Source organism: Oncorhynchus clarkii, chromosome 10 (assembly GCF_045791955.1).
Source record: "Oncorhynchus clarkii lewisi isolate Uvic-CL-2024 chromosome 10, UVic_Ocla_1.0, whole genome shotgun sequence".
Lineage (NCBI taxonomy): Eukaryota > Metazoa > Chordata > Actinopteri > Salmoniformes > Salmonidae > Oncorhynchus > Oncorhynchus clarkii.
Genome location: NC_092156.1, coordinates 45,577,254 through 45,597,747, shown reverse-complemented (window position 1 = coordinate 45,597,747; position 20,494 = coordinate 45,577,254). Strand labels below are relative to the sequence as shown.

Sequence of the window (20,494 nt, the reverse complement as noted above, 5' to 3'; positions counted from 1 at the left end):
CAGACTGACCAGGTGAATCCATCTACAGTATGATCCCTTATTGATGTCACTTGTTAAATCCACTTCAGTCAGTATAGATGACGGGGAGGAGACAGGTTAAAGAAGGATTTTTAAACCTTGAGACAATTGAGACATGGATTGTGTATGTGTGCCATTCAGAGGGTGAACAGGCAAGACAAAATATTTATGTGCCTTTGAACAGGGGTATGGTAGTAGGTGCCAGGCGCACCGGTTTGTGTCAAGAACTGCAAGGCTGCATTGGAGTCAACATGGGCCAGCATCCCTGTGGAACGCATCCGACACCATGTAGAATCCATGCCCCGACGAATTGAGGCTGTTCCGAGGGCAAAGGGGGGTGGGTGCAACTCAATATTAGGAAAGGGTTCATAATGTTTGGTATACGCAGTGCACCCTACATGTGTGTGGAGTATCGTCCGTTTGGAAGTTGTATTCTGTTCTTTCATTGTATCACATGCTGACCAAATGGTCCGATTGAGATGGGTTCAGAGTGAAGGGACTGTGCCAACCTCCATCCTTTAGACCAACGTACTTCTTCTGTCATTCTCAGTGCTCTTGTTATTAAGGACACTCATTAGTGATATCACCAGTGATGCAGCATAGATTGGCTAACACTTTGTTGTTCCAGTGACTGCACAATAAAAGGTTTACAGCTGCCCCTCACAGAGATAAAGGGCCAAGCTCTCATGAATAAGTAGCCCTTCAGAGCAATTCTCCTCGGCGGAGAGTCAAAGAAGCAGGCTGTAGATACAACAGAAAACGTAGGGCGTAGTTGGAGACTCACTCCGCAGTGCAGAATCCTATGGTAGTTCATGACAGAGAAAGTGATTGAATCCCAGGGAATTCTGTGTGAGGTGTCTGTGTGAGGTGTCAGCTGAAGGACAAGAAGACCGTGTGAGTGTGTGAGGACGTCAGGGAGCCATGTGGCGTGGGAAGCGACGTTGGTCGTCCACGGAGGTGCTGCTGAGTGTCCTGTGTCTGACCCTGCTGGCGGTGTGTGTCAGTCTCATCATCATCACCTGGCTCGCCATGCAGACTGACCGTAAGAAAAAACACTCCAGACTTTTGTTTTCTTTCCTCCCATTTCTGTCACTAAAACGGTCAGTATGTTTGTATAGAAATCAAATGTAATACTCTATGCTGTGCATAACTTATGGGTAAAACATATCCATTTGCCATAGTTTTGTTTTTGATCTGTTGGTCTTGTATGGAGTGTCAGTCACTGACAGTATGTGTGTTTGTCCCAGTGGACCAGTGTGGTCTTGGTGGGACTGAGTCTGTGTTCAGTGGGAGGCTGGTCATTACGGGGGGGGCTGTGTTTACTGAGAAGCTGAGAAACAGGAGCAGTCTGCAGTTCAAGTCCCTGGCCTTCGACACAGAGCATCTGGTATGCCGGGATACCATACACACATGTATCATTCTCCTGTCCACTCTCCTACACACTTTAGCCTTGTATTATAAATACTGTATTTTCTCACAGATATCTGACGCTTACGGCCGTGGCTCCCTCAATAATGACTTCAAGGCCTGTGAAGTTTTAGAATTCAGGTGAGAATTCAGGTGTATAATGATGTTTACAAATGACAACCTCATAGCATAGTTATATATACTGAAAGTGACAATGTCGTTATACCCTTTCTGACCATGAATCACCCCATGTGACAGCAATGGCAGTGTGGTGGTGAACTTTGACCTGCAGTTTCGTCAGAGTGTGGAGGTGAAGGAGGCAGAGCAGCAGCTGGTGGCTGGGCTTCAGAGCACTGGGGGCCTGGTGGTTAACCAAAATAGCATCCAGGTCAGAGGTATACAGTAAATATGGAAAGTATTTATACCCCTTTATTTTTTTTCCACATTTTGTTACGTTACAGCCTTATTCTAAAATGGATTAAATCGTTTTTTCCCCACATCAATCTACACACAATACCCCATAATGACAAAGCCAAAATAGGTTTTTAGATTTTTTTGCAAATGTAATAAATTACTGGAAGTTTATGAAGTGTGCAACTCTTTATTTTTTATAGTTTATTGCAACTGTATTGAAAACAACTGAAATATCCCATTTACATAAGTATTCACACACTTTACTCAGTACTCTGTTGAAGCACCTTGGGCAGCGATTACAGCCTCGAGTCATCTTGGGTATGACGCTACAAGCTTGGCACATTTGTACTTGGGGAGTTTCTTCCATTGTCTGCAGATCCTCTGAAGCTTTGTCAGGTTGGATGGGGAGTTTCACTGCACAGCTATTTTCAGTCCTCGCCAGAGATTTTCGATTGGTTTCAAGTCCGAGCTCTGGCTGGGCCACTCAAGGACATTCAGAGACTTGTCCCGAAGCCACTCCTGCATTGTCTTGGTTGTGTGCTTAGGGTTGTTGTCCTGTTGGAAGGTAAACTTTCACCCAACTTTGAGGTCCTCAGCGCTCTGGAGCAGTTATTCATGAAGGATCTCTCTGTACTTTGCACCGTTGATCTTTCCCTTGATCCTGGCTAGTCTTCCAGTGCCTGCCACTGATTAACATCCCCACAGCATGATTCTTCCACCACCATGCTTCACCGTAGGGATGGTGCCAGATTTCCTCCAGACGTGACGCTTGGCATTCTGGCCAAAGAGTTCAATCTTGGTGTAACGGCTGTTGGTGGAAGAAGGTGAGGACCAAAGCGCAGCGTGGTACGTGTTCATGTTATTTTATTGACACTGAACACTAAATTCAAAAATAACAAAGAGAATAACCAAAACAGTTCTGTCTGGTGCAGACACAAAAACAGAAAACAACTACCCACAAAAACCCAGTGGGAAAAAGCTATGGTTCTCAATCAGAGACAATGACAGATAGCTGCCTCTGATTGAGAACCACACAGGCCAAACAACAAAGAAATACAAAACATAGAAAATGAACATAGAATGCCCACCCTAGTCACACCCAAAATAGAGAATAAAAGCCTCTCTATGGCCAGGGCGTAACACTTGGTTTCATCAGACCAGAGAATATTGTTTCTAATGGTCTGAGAGTCTTTAGGTGCCTTTTGGCAAACATCAAGTGGGCTGTCATATACCTTTTACTGAGGAGTGGCTTCCGTATGGCCACTCTACCATAAAGGCCTGATTGGTGGAGTGCTGCGAAGAAGGTTGTCCTTCTGGAAGGTTCTCCCATCTCCACAGAGGAACTCTGGAGCTCTGTCAAAGTGACCATTGGGTTCTTGGTCACCTCCCTGACCAAGGCCCTTCTCCCTCGATTGCTCAGTTTGGCCGGGAGGCCAGATCTATGAAGAGTCTTGGTGGTTCCAAACTTCTTCCATTTAAGAGTTATGGAGGCCACCGTGTTCTCGGGGACCTTCAATGCTGCAGAATTCATTTGGTCCCTTTCCCCAGATCTGTGTCTCGACACAATCCTGTCTCGGAGCTCTATGGACAAGTCCTTCGACCTCATGGCTTGGCTTTTGCTCTGACATGCACTGTCAACAGTGGGACCTTATATAGACTATCTAAATCATGCCCAATCAATTGAATTAACCACAGGTGGCCTCAAATAATCTCAAAGATGATCAATGGAAACAGGATGCATCTGAGCTCAATTTTTCAAGTCTCATAGCAAAGGGTCTGAATACTTATGTAAATGTAGGTATTTCTGTCGTCTAGTTTTAATACATTTGCGAACATTTCTAAAAACCTGTTTTCACTTTGTCATTATGGGGTATTGTGTGTAGAATGATGAGGGAAATGTTTTATTTCATCCATTTTAGAATAAGGCTGTAAAGTAACAAAATGTGGGAAAAAATAAAGGGGTCTAAATACTTTCCAGATTTACTGTATACCTGTGACCTGGATGCTATTGTCAGAATACTTTCCGTATGCACTGTAGGTGTAAAACACACCTTATACATACCGATGCATGATCATAGTATTGGGAAGAAAATGGGATCTAGATCTATTACCACGTTACTCATCCAGAAGACTTGTCTGAAATGCAGCATTGAGAATTTGAACCTATATGATGTTTCTGTTAAGTGAAAGAGGACCTAACTACATACCAGCCGACCTCTTCAACCAAATGGACCACTACACCTCATCTTTCCACTACATCTTCTTCGGGTGAGAACGGAATCGATAGGAAACACTTACAGTAGATGAGTCGTACTGTAGTACTGTACCAGTACCATTTATTTATTTTTTTTGTACATTTCATTGATGATGGCGAATGATGATTAATGTCCACAGGGAAATGCCCACCTTATCATATGGCCTGTGGAGACGGCACTACATGTGTGGCCACCATGCAGTTTTGTGATGGAGTAGACAATTGTCCTGATGGCTCAGATGAAAACCATACTCTCTGTGGTGAGTGTTTGAGACTCAGTGTTTGCTGATTATGTAACCTCGTCCCTACACTCTTAGAGAAAAATAATTCCAAAAGGGTTCTTCGGCTGTCCCCATTAGGATAACCCTTTTTGGTTCCAGGTAGAACCCTTTTTGGGGTTCCATTTTGAACCCTCTAGGTGAGATCCGGCTGGTGGACGATTAATAACGAAGTGGATAAACATTGTTCTTGACTGTATAGATGGTACAGAGTAACAAGAATGTCATGTCAACTCATAATGTGGGGTCTGGTAATGTGGTCATGAGTGCATTGGTAGCATAACAGACTTGAACTGTGTGGATATCTCTCATATTTTCATAGCAACAAAGTGCGATGGCCAATTCCTTCTTCTTGGTCCTACGGGCTCCTTCCATTCTGAAAACTTCCCTCTCCCCTACAACAATGGCATGATTTGCCGCTGGGTCATACGGTAGTCCTGCTTCTCACACTAACTACACACTACTCACTTTCATATACTTTTACCTGACATACCAGTGCTACCTCTCTACTTTTTGTGCTACCTTAATTTAAAATACTAGTACTAGTACACAGTACTAGTCAAAAGTTTGGACACACCTACTCATTCAAGGGTTTTTCTTTATTTGTACTATTTTCTACATTGTAGAATAATAGTGAAGACATCAAAACTATGAAATAACACATATGGAATCATGTCGTAACCCAAAAAGTGTTACATATATATTTTATATTTGAGATTCTTCAAAGTAGCCACCCTTTTGCCTTCTTGATTTTTTCATGGGTGGCAGGGTAGCCTAGTGGTAAGAGCGTTGGACTAGTAACCGAAAGGTTCAAATCCCGAGCTGACAAGGTACAAATCTGTCGTTCTGCCCCTGAACAGGCAGTTAACCCACTGTTCCTAGGACGTCCTAGACGCAGAGTAGCTGAACGGATGATCTCTGCATGTGTGGAGATGCACGGAGGAGGAGGACGTGTGATGGTGTGGGGTTACTACATGTTATTTCATAGTTTTGATGTCTTCACTATTATTCTACAATGTAGCCAATAGTAAAAATAAAGAAAAATCCCTTGAATGAGTAAGTGTGTCCAAACTTTTGACTGGTACTGTACATTTGTTATTTTTAGAGTTCAGAAAGGACTGGCCATAAAGATGAATTTCCACTCATTCGACACAGAAGAAGAGATTGATACTCTCAGTCTATATGAGGGCACAGGACAGGGGAAAAATCTGACATGTAAGTATATAACACTCCTGAGCAAATATGTACTAATTTCTATTCAGCAAAATATCTATATAAACTACAGTAATAGCCCACCTACCACCCACTATGGCTGTGTTTCAGACCTGCTGTCAGGCCGTTCCCCAGGCATTGTGTGGCTGCTGTCTGACAAGGCCACTGTTGAGTTCTCTTCTGACGATTACAACAATTTCCAAGGATTTAATGCCACCTACTCAGCAGAAGACATCAGCAACCTCTCTAGTAAACTTAAAGCAGCGTATCCCAAACTCGGTCCTCGGGACCCTAAGGGGTGCACGTTTTGGTTCTTGCACTAACACTACACAGCTGATTCAAATGATCAAAGCTTGATAATTAGTTTATTATTTGAATCAGCTGTGTAGTCCCTTGGGGTCCCGAGGACCGAGTTTGGGAAACCCTGCCTAAAAGATTTCCTTTGAAGTTATCAGAATAAACTAGAAGGAAGATTGCAATATGATTTGGTTTTGGGTCTCTGTGAAATGGCCGTGACAATGTTCCTCTCTGTCCTCTCAGATGAGGAGAGGCTGAGCTGCTCCTTTGAGGAGGGCCTGTGTTTCTGGAGGCAGGAGCCTGAGGATGAAGGGGACTGGATACGCACCAATACCCCCACATTCCCCCCTTTCACAGGCCCAAACTTTGACCATACATTTGGTAACCAATCAGGTGTGTCATTATGTGACAAGACATTACTTTACTTAGCTGAGACGTTATGATTTCATGTCGAAGTCGCAATGCTGCAGTCTGTTTCTGTTCTGTGACTGTTGTTGTGTTCCGACGAAACAGGCTACTACATTGTCACACCGGGAAGCCCTGGCCAGTGGGAGAAGAACTTCAAGATCCGCAGCCTCCGATTAGCTCATTCAAAAGAACCAATGTGTCTGAAGTTCTGGTAAGTGACCCTCTCTCCCTCTATTCATGTACTGTCTGTGGATATCCATCTCTAAACACATAGCCTCTCAGATGTGTATTTATGCTGCTTGTTGCTCCAGGTACCACATGTATGGAGAGAATGTGCATCGGCTGAGGGTGTTGGTAGAGAGACGATCAACTTCTTTGGTCAGAGAAGCTTCAGTCATTGTGGTCTTCCAGAAGGAGGGGAACTATGGAGATAACTGGAACTTTGGCCAGGTCACCCTGAACAGCACAGCTGATGCAACGGTCAGAGCGCTCTGAATCCCACACTGTGTAATTGCCACGTTGTTATACTTGGCTGTGCATGTTACGTCTTTCTATAAGGATCTGTCTCTTCGCTGCGATGTTCTTCTCCAGGTGGTTTTTGAGGCTCAGAAGAAGGGGGGTATGAAGAATGACATCGCCCTGGATGACATTAGTCTGACAAATGGTCCCTGTGGGGCGGACCCACCAGACCCAACAGTGGTTCCCACCCCTACAACACCACCTCCAATACCTCGTATGTTACTGTTAACCACATGGTCTTCACATGAAACACTTTGACACAGGCCGTCCATTCTGAACAGAAACACCCCATCATCGTTAACCAGCACACTCATCCACTACCACTGAGTCACCAACTCGCCCTCTCTCACCTGACAATCACTGTTCTGTGTCCGTTAATGTCATGTGTCCTTGTTTTCCATGGTATCATCTAAAGCGTGTATTCCTTCCTCTTTCTCAGCTGACTGTGGAGGACCTTTTGACCTCTGGGAACCCAACTCTACATTCAGCTCCCCAAACTACCCACACTCCTATGGAAACAAGGCTTCTTGTACGAACTTTGTTTTTTGTTTAAAAAAAAATTCTAATTGGTTGAAATGTGGTGTTCATACATCTGTTTATCCTGGGAAAGGTTTGTGGACTCTTCATGCCAGGGAAGGATGGAACATCCTGCTTCACTTCCTGGATTTTGACGTTGAGTCGACCTATGACATGGTGGAGGTGCGGGATGGGGCGGGGCCACAGTCTGAACTGCTGGGTGAGTCTCTGACCCTCCTCTTACTGTGACGTCCTTCCTACACGAGCCTCTGTCATGTTACCATGACACTGTTAGTTGTTATTGAATATGCAGATGAGGTTTACTGTGGTGAATTGATGAGTGTTTTTTTGTCAGGTGTCTTCACTGGTACTGATGCTACCTTTCCAGATGTGATCTCCACAGCCAATCAGATCACAGTGATATTCTTTACGGACAGTACAGGGTACGGCAGAGGGTTCCGTGCCAACTTCACATCTGGATTAGCACTGGGCATGCCAAGTAAGATTTTATATTAAGTAACCAATTCAACATTCTGAAGTCCAAAATGAGTAGTTCTGAATGAACCTTACCTGATGTACTCTTTGTTCTTCAATAGCCAAGTAACCAAACTGCCTTTGTCATTTCAAATTCCAGAGCCTTGTGTCACTGGGCAATATCGGTGTCAGTCTGGAGAATGTATCTCCAATGTCAGTGTGTGTAACGGCCAACCAGACTGCGCTGACTCCTCAGACGAAGCTGACTGTGGTGAGTAAAACAAATGAAGCTGTGACCCTGTTCACACTCATACAGCAATTCATGCCAGTAAAAGTCACGTGGGCCAAAAGACTGGTAAAGTGGTTCTCCGTGATTCTATGCGTTTTAGTGCATCAGGTATCAGTGGACAGTACGAGTGTCAGACATCTGCAGCTCCAGGTCCAGACCACTAGGTACACAACCTGTGGTCAACACTGGAACTCTCAGCTCTCCCACTTCATGTGTCGTTACCTGGGCTACAGGTGAGACCTCTGCTGTGTGTGAGTGTGAGTGTGAGTGTGTGTGTGTGTGTGTGTGTGTGTGTGTGTGTGTGAGAAACAGTCATTCTTTGTATGTTTGACAGAGTGAAGTCACTGTGTTAACATGTACTCTAGATCAGGAAGTGCCCTCCTCATACCGTCCACAGAGAAAGACTCTCCCTTCACCACCGTGAGTGTGGCAGCCAACGGTAACCTGGACCTGACCCCCAGGTACACTACATTCAACAAACGGCTTTAATTAACGTTTTTTTAAAAATAAGTAATTTAGCAGGCGCTCTTATCCAGAGCTACTTACAGGAGCAATTAAGTGCCTTGCTCAAGGGCACATCGACCGATTTTTCACGTAGTCGGCTCGGGAATTGAGGAAATTCAACCTTTCGGTTACTGACCCAACCCTCTTAACCGCTAGGCTACCTGCCTCTAATAATTCAACTTTGATTCAACAGTCATACCAGCATCCAACTTGTTTGTTTCTATTTCCCATAGTGAAAAATGTACGGGTGAAAAGGTTATATCTTTGGAATGTGACAACCAACGTGAGTATGAAAAGCATAAAGCATCAACATAGTAACATGATACATACTGTAAGTACTCATTCACATATAGACATTGACACGTTTTGACAACTGAACAAAATACACTCAAAAACACTATACTGTGCATTTTAGCGTGTGGCGTCCGTATGGTCTCCCAGAAGATGGATCGAAGTGGGTCCACTGAACTAAGGAGGGAGGAGAAAGGAGAGGAGTCGGAGGAGAGTGGAACTGTCAGAGTGGTGGGAGGGACAGACTCTCGTAAGGGGGCGTGGCCATGGATGGTGTCGCTGTACTTTAGGGGCCGCCATGTGTGTGGAGCTACTCTGATTGACAACGAGTGGTTGGTCACCGCTGCACACTGCGTTTATGGGTGAGGAATCCTCCTCTGCATTTATACTGTTTGTTTATGCTCTCGTATTCACCTTTACTTTGTGTACACTGTAAATATACACTGTGTATACACCTGAGCCTCACCTTTCTCTGCACACAACATGTCACATGTTTCTGTGCATTTACCCTCAACTGAGTTTGACCTATTTGAGTACAGAGTAGCTCTACCATTGTTTTTCTGGTCCATACATTTGGAGTTTCACAGCCCATGTCTATGTTGACGGCTGTCTTTTTATCCTGCAGGAAAAATATTCACCTTTCCAACTGGGAGGCAGTTTTGGGCCTTCACTCCCAGGACAGTGTAGATGTTCTCCCATCACAGACCCGAAAGGTTGACCACATCATCATGAACAAACACTACAACAGAAGGACCAAGGATGCTGACATCGCAATGATGCACCTTCAAACAAACGTCAACTTCACAGGTGTGCAATCAAACACCCCTCTGCTCTACATAGCCTGAGAGTTTGACCTTATGTCAGATTGGCACTGAGCACAAGGGGCCATGTCATGTTGTGTTCATATAAAGTGGATTATTAAGTAGATGTACCTCACATATTCACACAGATCCACACACACAGGATTTAATATACACACAGATCCACACACACAGGATTTAATATACACACAGATCCACACACACAGGATTTAATATTCACATAGATCCACACACACAGGATTTAATATTCACATAGATCCACACACACACGATTTAATCTTCACAAAGATCCACACACACAGGATTTAATATTCACATAGATCCACACACACAGGATTTAATATACACACAGATCCACACACACAGGATTTAATATTCACATAGATCCACACACACACGATTTAATCTTCAGACAGATCCACACACACAGGATTTAATATTCACATAGATCCACACACACAGGATTTAATATTCACATAGATCCACACACACACGATTTAATCTTCACACAGATCCACACAAACAGGATATCATATTGACACAGGTCCTTCTTTTACAGATAACATTCAACCCATCTGTCTGCCAGGAAGTGGCCAGCAGTTTGAGGCTGGGATGAAGTGTTTCATAACAGGCTGGGGAGCAGAAGTAGAGCAAGGTTAGGACTCTGGTGTCACTCAATCAAATCAAATCAAATTGTATTTGTCACATACACGTATTTAGCAGATGTTATTGCGGGTGTAGCGAAATGCTTGTGTTTCTAGCTCCAACAGTGCAGTAATATCTAACAAGTAATGTGTAAAAATACACTCAATCTAAAGTAAAGGAATGGAATTAAGAATATATAAATATTTGGACGAGCAATGTCAGAGCGGCATAGAGTAAGATACAGTAGAATAGGACAGAATACAGTATATACATATGAGATGTAATGGAAAATATGTGAACATTATTATTAAAGTGACTAGTGTTCCAATTATTAAAGTGGCCAGTGATTTCAAGTCTATGTATAGGGCAGCAGCCTCTAATATGCTAGGGATGGCTATTTAACAGTATGATGGCCTTGAGATAGAAGCTGTTTTTCAGTCTCTTGGTCCCAGCTTTGATGCACCTGTACTGACCTCGCCTTCTGGATGATAGCGGGATGAACAGGCAGTGGCTCGGGTGGTTGTTGTCCTTGATGATCTTTTTGGCCTTCCTGTGACATCGGGTGCTGTAGGTGTCCTGGGGGGCAGGTAGTTTGCCCCTGATGATGCGTTGGGCAGACCGAACCACCCTCTGGAGAGCCCTGCGGTTGCGGGTGGTGCAGTTGCCGTACCAGGCGGTGATACAGCCCAACAGGATGATCTCAAATGTAAAAGTTTGTGAGGGTTTTAGGTGTCAAGCCAAATTTCTTCAGCCTCCTGAGTTAGTTCACAATGTCATTAACAGGTTAATCTGAGGATGTGGTTGATGAAAAGCGCTATACACTTGAAATTGATCATTATAATTGATGTATGTGCCTGTAAATGTTGATATTCCCTCCAGGCACATCAGCTAATGTGCTGCAGCAGGCAGTGCTGCCCCTGGTGAGCCGCTCTGAGTGTCAGAAGCTGCTACCTGAGTACAACATTACAGCAAGGATGGTGTGTGCCGGCTACTCTGAGGGGGGAGTGGACTCCTGCCAGGTACATGGATTTCAATGGTCATAACCCTCTGTGGGCAGAACACGCTACATGTCTGTGAAAGAACTGCACCAGGAAAACTTTCAGATAGTATACTGTCCCAGTGCAGCAAAAGATGGTATACTGCCCCCAAGGCAGCACTGGATAGTAAAGTTTGGGTATTTGTGTATTGTACAGTACAATGCCAGCTGTACACAATGCCATCCACAGTTAGTAGTATCCATGTACAGTGTGCGAGAATTATGTCCACTGACTGTGTCTTCCTGTTGTTTTAGGGGGACTCTGGAGGTCCTCTCATGTGTGAGGAGGATGGCCACTGGGTGCAGGTTGGCGTGATTTCTTTTGGTGTGGGGTGTGGCCGCCCCCAGCGCCCTGGTGTGTACGCCCTGGTCTCCCAGTTCACTGACTGGGTCGTCCAGACCAGACGGCTCTCCTGACACTGGGGACACTGGGATTACAGGCTCCAGGGAAACAGAATATTCAGTCCTGAATTAGGATCATATGCAGTCTTGGTTACTAAATCAATCAATGCGTTTGAATAAGTACAATGGTGTAACACAGCTTTACAGGGATATTCAAAATATGTACAAATAATTGTTTGCATTTCTATGCTATCTTATACTTATAAAAATCAGTTGTTGTACCTACAACACAAATGAGACTTCCCGTTGGCTGGTCCTGAAGAAGAAATTAAATGTTGTGAAATTATGACACAAGATGGCAGTATCTTGCGTATTATGCTTTGGAGATGATATGTTTTTTTTTCACACCACAATGCCTTGTGAATTACAGTGATATTGTATGCATTTGATCTTAACACTAGAGACAAACCTTCTTACTGTCAATAAATGTTTACATATTTCCTATTCCTTTTCAAGTCATTGAATGGTAAAAGTTGGGGCTGAATAGTTAGAATGCTCATGTACCATATACACTGAGTGTATCAAACATTATGAACACCTAATATTGAGTTGCACCCACACTTTTGCCCTCAGAACAGCCTCAGTTCGTTGGGGCTTGGACTCTACAAGGTGTCGAAAGTGTTCCACAGGGATGCTGGGCCATGTTGACTCCAATGCTTCCCACAGTTGTGTCAAGTTATCTGGATGTCCTTTGTGCGGTGGACCATTCTTGATACACACGGGAAACTGTTGAGCATGAAACACCCAGCAGCATTGCAGTTCTTGACACAAATCTGCCTGGCACCTACTACCATACCCCGTTCATAGCCACTTAAATCTTTTGTCTTTCCCATTCACCCTCTGAATGGCACACATACACAATCCATGTCTCAAGGCTTAAAAATCCTTCTTTAACCTGTCTCCTCCCTTTCATCTACACCGACTGAAGTGGATTTAACAAGAGACATCAATAAGGGATCATAGCTTTCAGCTGAATTCACCTGTTCAGTCTATGTCATGGGAAGAGCCGTTCTGAATGTTTTGTATTCTCAGTGTATGTTGTGACTCTTCTGATAGAGGAGTGCGTTGCACGCCAGGTGCAAAATACAGGGATTATGTGTCCTATGCTTCTCACCACGGCTAGACGACACGCCCAAGGATCTAGCAGATTGTAGATAACATCAGCAAACTGCCCAGGAGACAAATAGAGTGCTGGCAGTGAGAGGGTGTAACCTGCTCTGTTCTCAGCTGACCAGCGAAGTGGATCCACCTGCATAGAGTTATGTTTGTTCTTCGAGCATGAAGGGAGGGACAGACTAAAACACTCAGTACTCTGCAATGGGAAGACGCAGACTGTAGAACATCAGTGGTTTGGTTATCTAAATGTCTGATTTTCAGTTTCCTTTCAACTTACTTTCCATTTCCTTTATCACCTCACCTGTAGTGGAATCAGTTAGTGATTGCTGCCAAGTTAGGAACTATGACAGTGTATAATTTGAACTTGGATCTAGGTTTCCTAAGCAATGAAGAGGCACATGCTGTTGTTGAAGTTCTAGAGAGAGACAAGCGTCTAAAGGAGATTGAAAAGGAGAGGATTGGGTAAGTGAGAGATCTTAAACTTTAGTGTACAATGACAGCATTTGATTTTTTAAAGTTGGATTTGAGGTGAAAAGGCAAGCTGATTGAATCGTGGGTTTCTGTCTGCTTTTCTCTCTCTGTGTGTGTGTAGCTACATACTTTATGTCTGACTAATCATTTATACTTGTGTGGTAACCAGACGTCTGCTTGAGCAGCGGGGGGACAGAAAGTCTGTGTTAGGATGGCCGGAGAACCTGAGAAACCAGCAGACTAACAAGAGCAGTGTCCACCCATCCCAGGCACCACACAGCACTAACATAGGTGAGGGCAGACCACCAGATACACTGTCTACACCAGTGGAGGCTGCTGAAGGGAAAACGGTTCATAATAATACTGGAATGGTGCAAATTCAATGGAAACCATGTGTTTGATTATTTAATATATGGGTATATCCCCCCCACATTCTGAAATTGCATTTCTGCCCCCCCAATTTTATCATTAGAATGTGATACAAAACAGGGCGACGGTTTGCTTTAGGACCACGCGGACGCATCCAAGTAGTCGGGTAGGCTGTTTGTAGTGTTTATTCGGCTGGATATTTAAAAAAAAAATATGTATAATTATGTCCCCCCCACTTCTAAAACCAAAATTGCACCCCTGTGTATGCACATGGGTAGCAGAACACAGTGCTATAGAGTTTCAGCTTTGCCTGTTGGAATGGACACAGAGTTTTTCCTCACACCCCACAGTAAATGAGAAGGCTAATATTCCTACCTGAGATGGAGAAAACTTCCATTCCCAGAGGCACAGAAACCTGTACAGTATCACTATTATTGGGAATAGTCAGATTAGTATAATAGTTTGATTTCAACGTTTACATGCTTTGCAAGGTGAACAAATCCTTAATAATCCTGTTTACATGGACAAATCTGAAATCAGGCTACCTGATGGGACTTTGATAAATGCAGAAAATTGCAATCAAAATAAACATTGTTTACATGACTAATGCTTTAACTGGCCTACTGCCATAATCAGTTTCATAATAAATGATTTGTGTGCATGTTAATGTGCTCACTGTGTTTCATATGTTGCATTACTAACTATGAAGCTCCTGGCCCTTATGCCAGGAACTGCTCTGGTTCTACAGGGTTAAAAGTGTCCTCATAACTTAACAGATGTCTCATAACATGACTTTCCATATACTGTAATTATCTGTAAATATGTACTTATGGTTAATTGTTAACTTGCTCTGTCTATGACTGGCTAGATGTGTGTTAGGGAGAATAATCACTATTATGTACACTACCGGTCAAACGTTTTAGAACACCTACTCATTCACGGGTTTTTCTTTATTTTTACTATTTTCTACATTGTAGAATAAAAGTGAAGATATCAAAACTATGAAATAACACCCATAGAATCATGTACTAACCCAAAAAAGTATTAAACATATCAAAATATATTTTATATTTGAGATTCTTCAAATAGCCACCCTTTGCCTTGATGATAGCTTTGCACACTCTTGGCATTCTCTCAACCAGCTTCATGAGGTAGTCACCTGGAATACATTTCAATTAACAGGTTCTTAAAACTTAATTTGTGGAATTTCTTTCCTTCTTGATGGGTTTGAGCCAATCAGTTGTGTTGTGACAAGGTAAGGGTGGTATTCAGAAGATAGCCCTATTTGGTAAACGACCATACATCAACTGTTCAGAGGAGACTGTGTGAACCAGGCCTTCATGGTCAAATTGCTGCAAAGAAACCACTACTAAAGGACACCAATAATAAGAAAAGACTTGCTTGGGCCAAGAAACACGAGCAATGGACATTAGACCGGTGGAAATTTGTCCTTTGGTCTGGAGTCCAAATTTGAGATTTTTGGTTCTAATCGTTGTGTCTTTGTGAGACGTGGTGTGGGTGAAAGGATGATCTCCTCATGTGTATCTCCCACTTGAAACATGGAGGAGGAGGTGTTATGGTGTGGGGGTGCTTTGCTGGTGACACTGTCTGTGATTTATTTAGAATTCAAGGCGCACTTAACCAGCATGGCTACCACAGCATTCTGCAGCGATACGCCATCCCATCTGGTTTTGGGCTTAGTCATTTGTTTTTCAACAGGACAATGACCCAACACACCTCCAGACTGTGTAAGGGCTATTTTACCAAGAAGGAAAGTAAGGGAGTGCTGCTTCAGATGACCTGGCCTCCGCAAACCCCCGACCTGGTTTGGGATGAATCGGATCACAGAGTAAAGGAAAAGCAGCCAACAAGTGCTCAGCATATGTGGGAACTCCTTCAAGACTGTTGGAAAAGCATTCCAGGTGAAGCTGGCTGAGAGAATGCCAAGAGTGTGTAAAGCTTTCATCAAGGCAAAGGGTGGCCATTTGAAGAATCTCAAGTATAAAATGTATTTTGATTTTTTTTAAAACTTTTTTGGTTACTACATGATTCCATATGTGTTATTTCATAGTTTTGATGTCTTCACTATTATTCTACAATGTAGAAAATTGTACAAATAAAGAAAAACCCTTGAATGAGTAGGTGTTCTAAAACGTTTGACCGGTAGTGTATTACATGTAACTGTTAGCATGAACTGTAACTCTTCAAATAAATATATCCTAAATAAATCCCACAAAAAAATTAAAAAACTCATCTGCACTTGTATTACTAGCGCTGACTTTGCTAATAACTACTTTAATGAGTTAAAATGGACAAACTACGACTGTGATATGTGGTTGTCTCACCTAGCTATCTTTAGATGAATGCGCCAACTGTAAGTCGCTCTGGATAAGAGCATCTCCTAAAGGACTAAAATGCCAAATGTAAGGTTAGCCATTAACCCAGAAATGGCCTGAAATTGCCCTTAGGACAAGTGATGACTAATAAGATGTAAGAGATGGAATCTGATCTGCTACTCCTCCAATGAGAGCATGACTAGGTCACTACTGGTGACCTAACTGTAGATATTGCTGCTACTCATGAGGTTTGCAGGGTGAGGTTAGTCAGTCAAGCCCATACAGTCGTACTCTTTATATTTGGCTATAATAGTTAGTAACTCACTGCTGCTTGTCCTGAGTGATATTTCAACACGTTGTCATTCTACAGAGCAGCAAACTGTGAGAAGTAAACCAATAAAAGGGAAGGATGACGGTAGCGGAAGACATACAACTCTGCGAGCCCGTCTCAGCTCCATGTTCAGCCTCAGGGTCCCTCTGAGGGGCAGCAGAGACCCGGGAGGGAAAAACAACAGCCATAACAATGGGTGAGCCTTTGTAACAAATAAGTAGCTGGTACACTTACAAACATGGTGGAGACATGCAGATTACTGTTACAATAGCCTTCAGAGGATGAAATTAGGGTACAGGGATATTCTAATGCAGGCTTATCCCCATCCCCTAGGGTTAGCAACGTCTCCTCTTCTGGAGGACAAAGCTGTGAAGGCAAGAGTACTGAGGCAAAGCATGTGGAGGAGCAAATAGGTGAGTTTGCAGAGGAGCCTAACAAGGAGGTGCACACAGAGGAGGAGCTCACCGAGGAGGTGCACACAGAGGAGCAGCTCACCAAGGAGGTGCATACAGAGAAGGAGCTCACCAAGGAGGTGCACACAGAGGAGAAGCTTACTAAAGAGGTGCACACAGAGGAGGCACACACAGAGGCGGCACACAGAGAGAAGGAGCTCACAGAGAGTCCTGCAAAGGAGGAGCCCACTGAGGATCACTCAGTGGAGTCTAATAAGGTACAGACTAGTGCATAATGGCCCTCAGTAGGTGTGTAACCAGTGCCTGGGTGTTCCCCTCACCTTTGGGCCTATAATCTCCTTGTAAAGTATTGCTTTCCGCACTGCATCAAAGTTGTCGTATTTCACACACCCCCTTCAGGGAGCCTTTTCAACAGCTTGGGTGTACCCTCAGCAGGTTTGCATGCCTATGACACATGCTTGGGTAAACTCAGCGGCTTGTGGCAGTTCTTGAGAACATATTCTAACCTATTCTCCTATATCTCTCTGTCATGTAATTTAGCTTGATAGCTTGTTTGCTTTCACAACCACATTTATTTGATTAACCAACATTTTGATTAATTGGGAGTTGCACGTATTGTTGAGTTATTATGAGATTGGCCCATAGCTTTTGATGAACTCATGGATCAAAGGTTAAATGCAAATATTGATTCAAATCCCTCTATTGTATGTTGGTGCCAAGCACAGCAGGTGATGTCTAAAAATAGACATGATTTGCATACTTAAACTCTTTCTCTCTCTCTCTCATTTGCAGGTGATTGGACCTGCTGCATTCCCTGTGGGTGAAACAGGGAAGAGGAGAACAGATCTACTGGAAACAGGGGGAAAGCAGGAGAGCTCCACAGGTGTGTAATGGCTCCAGTCCTCCTCTGGTTATTTACTAAAGGACAGATAGTAAACTGTGTGTTATGATTGCAGCTATGATGGCTCCTAGTTTGGACGGGGAGTGAAACAGACACTTAAACAGTTCACTTGAGCATTCTGTAACCCATGTACACACAAATGGAGCCATATACAGTGCCTTGCGAAAGTATTCGTCTCCCTTGAACTTTGCGACCTTTTGCCACATTTCAGGCTTCAAACATAAAGATATAAAACTGTATTTTTTTGTGAAGAATCAACAACAAGTGGGACACAATCATGAAGTGGAACGACATTTATTGGATATTTCAAACTTTTTTAACAAATCAAAAACTGAAAAATTGGGCGTGCAAAATTATTCAGCCCCTTTACTTTCAGTGCAGCAAACTCTCTCCAGAAGTTCAGTGAGGATCTCTGAATGATCCAATGTTGACCTAAATGACTAATGATGATAAATACAATCCACCTGTGTGTAATCAAGTCTCCGTATAAATGCACCTGCACTGTGATAGTCTCAGAGGTCCGTTAAAAGCGCAGAGAGCATCATGAAGAACAAGGAACACACCAGGCAGGTCCGAGATACTGTTGTGAAGAAGTTTAAAGCCGGATTTGGATACAAAAGGATTTCCCAAGCTTTAAACATCCCAAGGAGCACTGTGCAAGCGATAATATTGAAATGAAAGGAGTATCAGACCACTGCAAATCTACCAAGACCTGGCCGTCCCTCTAAAATTTCAGCTCATACAAGGAGAAGACTGATCAGAGATGCAGCCAAGAGGCCCATGATCACTCTGGATGAACTGCAGAGATCTACAGCTGAGGTGGGAGACTCTGTCCATAGGACAACAATCAGTCGTATATTGCACAAATCTGGCCTTTATGGAAGAGTGGCAAGAAGAAAGCCATTTCTTAAAGATATCCATAAAAAGTGTAATTTAAAGTTTGCCACAAGCCACCTGGGAGACACACCAAACATGTGGAAGAAGGTGCTCTGGTCAGATGAAACCAAAATTGAACTTTTTGGCAACAATGCAAAACGTTATGTTTGGCGTAAAAGCAACACAGCTCATAACCCTGAACACACCATCCCCACTGTCAAACATGGTGGTGGCAGCATCATGGTTTGGGCCTGCTTTTCTTCAGCAGGGACAGGGAAGATGGTTAAAATTGATGGGAAGATGGATGGAGCCAAATAGAGGACCATTCTGGAAGAAAACCTGATGGAGTCTGCAAAAGACCTGAGACTGGGATGGAGATTTGTCTTCCAACAAGACAATGATCCAAAACATAAAGCAAAATCTACAATGGAATGGTTCAAAAATAAACATATCCAGGTGTTAGAATGGCCAAGTCAAAGTCCAGACCTGAATCCAATCGAGAATCTGTGGAAAGAACTGAAAACTGCTGTTCACAAATGCTCTCCATCCAACCTCACTGAGCTCGAGCTGTTTTGCAGGGAAGAATGGGAAAAAATGTCAGTCTCTCGATGTGCAAAACTGATAGAGACATACCCCAAGCGACTTACAGCTGTAATCGCAGCAAAAGGTGGCGCTACAAAGTATTAACTTAAGGGGGCTGAATAATTTTGCACGCTCAATTTTTCAGTTTTTGATTTGTTAAAAAAGTTTGAAATATCCAATAAATGTCGTTCCACTTCATGATTGTGTCCCACTTGTTGTTGATTCTTCACAAAAAAATACAGTTTTATATCTTTATGTTTGAAGCCTGAAATGTGGCAAAAGGTCGCAAAGTTCAAGGGGGCCGAATACTTTCGCAAGGCACTGTATGTTTAAATGTGGTTACTTCTGTTATCCTTGATTTGATGTGCACTGAGTGTACAAAACATTAAGAACACCTGCTCTTTCCATGACATTGACTGACCAGGTGAAACCAGGTGAAAGCTATGATCCCTTATTGATGTCACTTGTTAAATCCACTTCAATCAGTGTAGATGAAGGGGAGGCGACAGGTTAAAATATTTGTAAGCCTTGAGGCAATTGAGACATGGATTGTGTATGTGTGCCATTCAGAGGGTAAAAAAAAAACATTTTAGTGCCTTTGAACGGGGTATGGTAGTAAATGCCAGGCGCACCAGTTTGTGTCAAGAACTGCAATGCTGCTGGGTTTTTCATGCTCAACAGTTTCCTGTGTGTATCAATAATGGTCCACCACCCAAAGGACATCCAGACAACTTGACACAACTGTGGGAAGCATTGGAGTCAACATAGGCCAACATCCCTGTGGAACGCTTTCGACACCTTGTAGAGTCCATGCCTGACAAATTGAGGGGGGTGTTCTTGATATTTTGTACACTCAATGTTTACACATACTTAGTAAAGAAATTAGATTGTCTCTCAAAGAGGCTGGTTTCCTAGCAAATAAATGGCTAATAAAAATATGAACAACTGTGTCAAAGGTCAATGTACCAATCTTGTTCTCTTCATTGGCCAGCCATAGGTCAGAATCAGAGAGAGGACCAAGAAAGTTCTGGAGTGACTGGACCAGCGTTAGCACCACAGTCAATCAGCCACCCACCAGTGAAGCATGAGGATCCTACATCTAAACCTCGGAAAGGAGAACACATCCAACCATCAGCTGAATTGAAAACGTCTATTCCCTTTAGCCCAAATCGAAACATATGTAGCTGCCCCATCCGCCTCCACTACTCTGACATTTCCTCCCCCTTCCTTGCACCTCAAGAGCAGTCCCTGCCCAGGACTGCCACTGTGGAGAGTCTTTCCCCTGAGGTTACGAACATTCCCTTTCACAGCCCA

General features: G+C 43.4%; 1 protein-coding gene across 1 annotated transcript; it reads left to right on the top strand.

Moving 5' to 3' along the window:
* Window positions 1-939: 939 nt before the first annotated feature.
* LOC139419252 (transmembrane serine protease 15) lies at window positions 940-18,108 on the top strand (the record flags this gene model as incomplete). Its single annotated transcript, XM_071169212.1, has 25 exons — window positions 940-1,060; window positions 1,266-1,405; window positions 1,499-1,566; window positions 1,684-1,820; window positions 4,234-4,353; window positions 4,694-4,802; window positions 5,477-5,586; window positions 5,695-5,832; window positions 6,124-6,273; window positions 6,394-6,499; window positions 6,600-6,768; window positions 6,880-7,021; window positions 7,247-7,336; window positions 7,418-7,543; window positions 7,679-7,822; window positions 7,958-8,068; window positions 8,187-8,319; window positions 8,452-8,547; window positions 8,824-8,873; window positions 9,006-9,243; window positions 9,507-9,688; window positions 10,262-10,357; window positions 11,227-11,366; window positions 11,639-11,790; window positions 18,084-18,108. Coding segments are annotated over exons 1-25 (3,093 nt in total), but the record flags the coding sequence as incomplete, so codon positions are not given.
* Between the last annotated feature and the right edge of the window lie 2,386 nt (window positions 18,109-20,494).